This window comes from Aureococcus anophagefferens (assembly GCF_000186865.1).
Source record: "Aureococcus anophagefferens unplaced genomic scaffold AURANscaffold_46, whole genome shotgun sequence".
NCBI classification, from domain to species: Eukaryota; class Pelagophyceae; order Pelagomonadales; family Pelagomonadaceae; genus Aureococcus; species Aureococcus anophagefferens.
The window spans coordinates 38,597-40,275 of NW_008705601.1; the positions used below are offsets into that span (position 1 = coordinate 38,597).

The 1,679-nt window shown below is 51.7% G+C and overlaps 2 protein-coding genes across 2 annotated transcripts in view; both read right to left on the minus strand.

The window, feature by feature from the left end:
• AURANDRAFT_67686 (hypothetical protein) overlaps window positions 1–597 on the minus strand; it is a gene marked incomplete at both ends in the record, with an annotated part of 2,421 nt that extends 1,824 nt beyond the window's left edge. The window contains one exon of the mRNA XM_009043248.1: window positions 35–597. Coding sequence (XP_009041496.1) covers window positions 35–597 — 563 coding nt within the window. The remainder of the gene's footprint in view (window positions 1–34) is intronic.
• Window positions 598–984: 387 nt separating this feature from the next.
• The window catches only part of AURANDRAFT_67687 (hypothetical protein), a gene marked incomplete at both ends in the record, with an annotated part of 6,172 nt that continues 5,477 nt past the window's right edge, over window positions 985–1,679 (minus strand). Inside the window, one exon of the mRNA XM_009043247.1 lies at window positions 985–1,581. Coding sequence (XP_009041495.1) covers window positions 985–1,581 — 597 coding nt within the window. The remainder of the gene's footprint in view (window positions 1,582–1,679) is intronic.

A 1,679-nucleotide genomic window follows, 5' to 3' on the forward strand; every position in this document is an offset into this window, starting at 1 on the left:
TTGTTCTGCGAGCGATTCACCCTCACGGCAATACTCCTCATAAGATGATGGTCTGAAGTCTAGATCTAAGTTGCGTTGCCAACATGGGGGACAGAACATCTCTCTAGAATGGGTCATGTCGTCAAGACAAGCACGACAAATCATCTGTCCACAATCTTGAGACGAAGGGCACAATTGACCCATTCTGTTGGGAACGTTTGCGATTTTACCGCAACGTGGGCAAATCAAATCGTCCTCGTCGGAGTCGGAGTATGAAGGCAAATCCTCGTCATCTTCGTTGTCACCACCACCACGCAAACGGAGCAGATGATTTTTGTCGTCCTCGTTTTGTGTCTGCTCCAGATACTCCTTTTCAGAGCAACAGTGTTTGCAGTCTCCAAAAGTTTTGCTCCACATATCCTCTTTATCGACGTAGTGCTCTCCAACTTCAAACCATGCTTTACCCTCGATGTCCTCAGTCTCATCGTCGGAGTTCAAAGCAGACTCGTCATCGTCGTCTTCAGAATTCAAAACAGTCCCCAGATCATTCAATCGCTTCTCTGTTTCTTCGATTTCGCGACGTTCTGCTTCCATTACACGCTGTTTTTCTTCATCCATGAAACGAAGAAATTATGCGTTGGAATTCATAGCATCAACGTCTTTAATTGCCTGAAGAGCCTCATCGGGCAGAGAATCATTTTCGTCGCAATGTTCATGATCATAGCGATCGTTGTCGATCATTGGAGAAAGTTCGTCGGCTTCACGTGCTGAAATGCGAGGTTGATGATCATTAAGGAAGGTTTGCCGAAGACGGGGTGGCATGTCCTTAATATATCCAACCAGGTCGTCCTCGTCTTCATCTTCGCAATCCCCACCACCACGCAAGCGAATCTTATTGTACTTAAAAATGAGTGTCGAAGGATACATATCCTAGTGACGTTGTGCTCCTTTTCTTTTCTTACTCACTAGTCTACCTGCTTGAGTAGGTAGTCAGCTAACTAATTATTACCATACCCCCCCTATAATGTTGCTCTTCATCGCCGCGGCGCGGAGCTCCTGGACCCGCGACCTTGGCAACGAGACATAGTCTCGTTGCGGGTCCATCCTCTCCGCGACGGGTGGCCACACGCTCCTCGGAGGTGGGGCGCCGAACGCGAGGGCGTAGAGCTCGAGCGCGTCCTCGTACTGCCGCATGTAGCGCGCGTTTGCGGCGTCGCCGCCGGGGGTGGGGTCGTGGTGGATGAAGGTGCCGCCGACCAGCGCGCAGAGGTGGGCGTACGCGACGGTGTACGTGAGGGCGAGGTGGAAGACGTTGTCCACAACAACCGAGGGGGTCACGTCGGGGCGCACGGACTTGAGCGCCAGGAAGCGGAGGAACTCACGCACGTGGAAGTCGGCCTCGTCTGCGCAGCTCGCCGCCGACTTCGCGCTGGCGCCGTCGTGCTCCGCGTGGAGGTACTCTTGCTCGTAGCGCTGCTCGAACGTCAACTCCACGTCGGCGTCGTCTGGCTCGAGTAGGTCGAACGAGAAGTGCTCGGCACGGGCGAAGGCAGACGAGATTGTTATTTGTTGTTCCAGTGATATCTCCGATTCCGGTATAGTCTAAACCGTAAGTTTCAATAGCTGGAATCCATTTTCTCAAAAAAGTTTCAACATTTCGTTTACCAGACTCTGGAGGACATTTTATTTGTTTCATAATC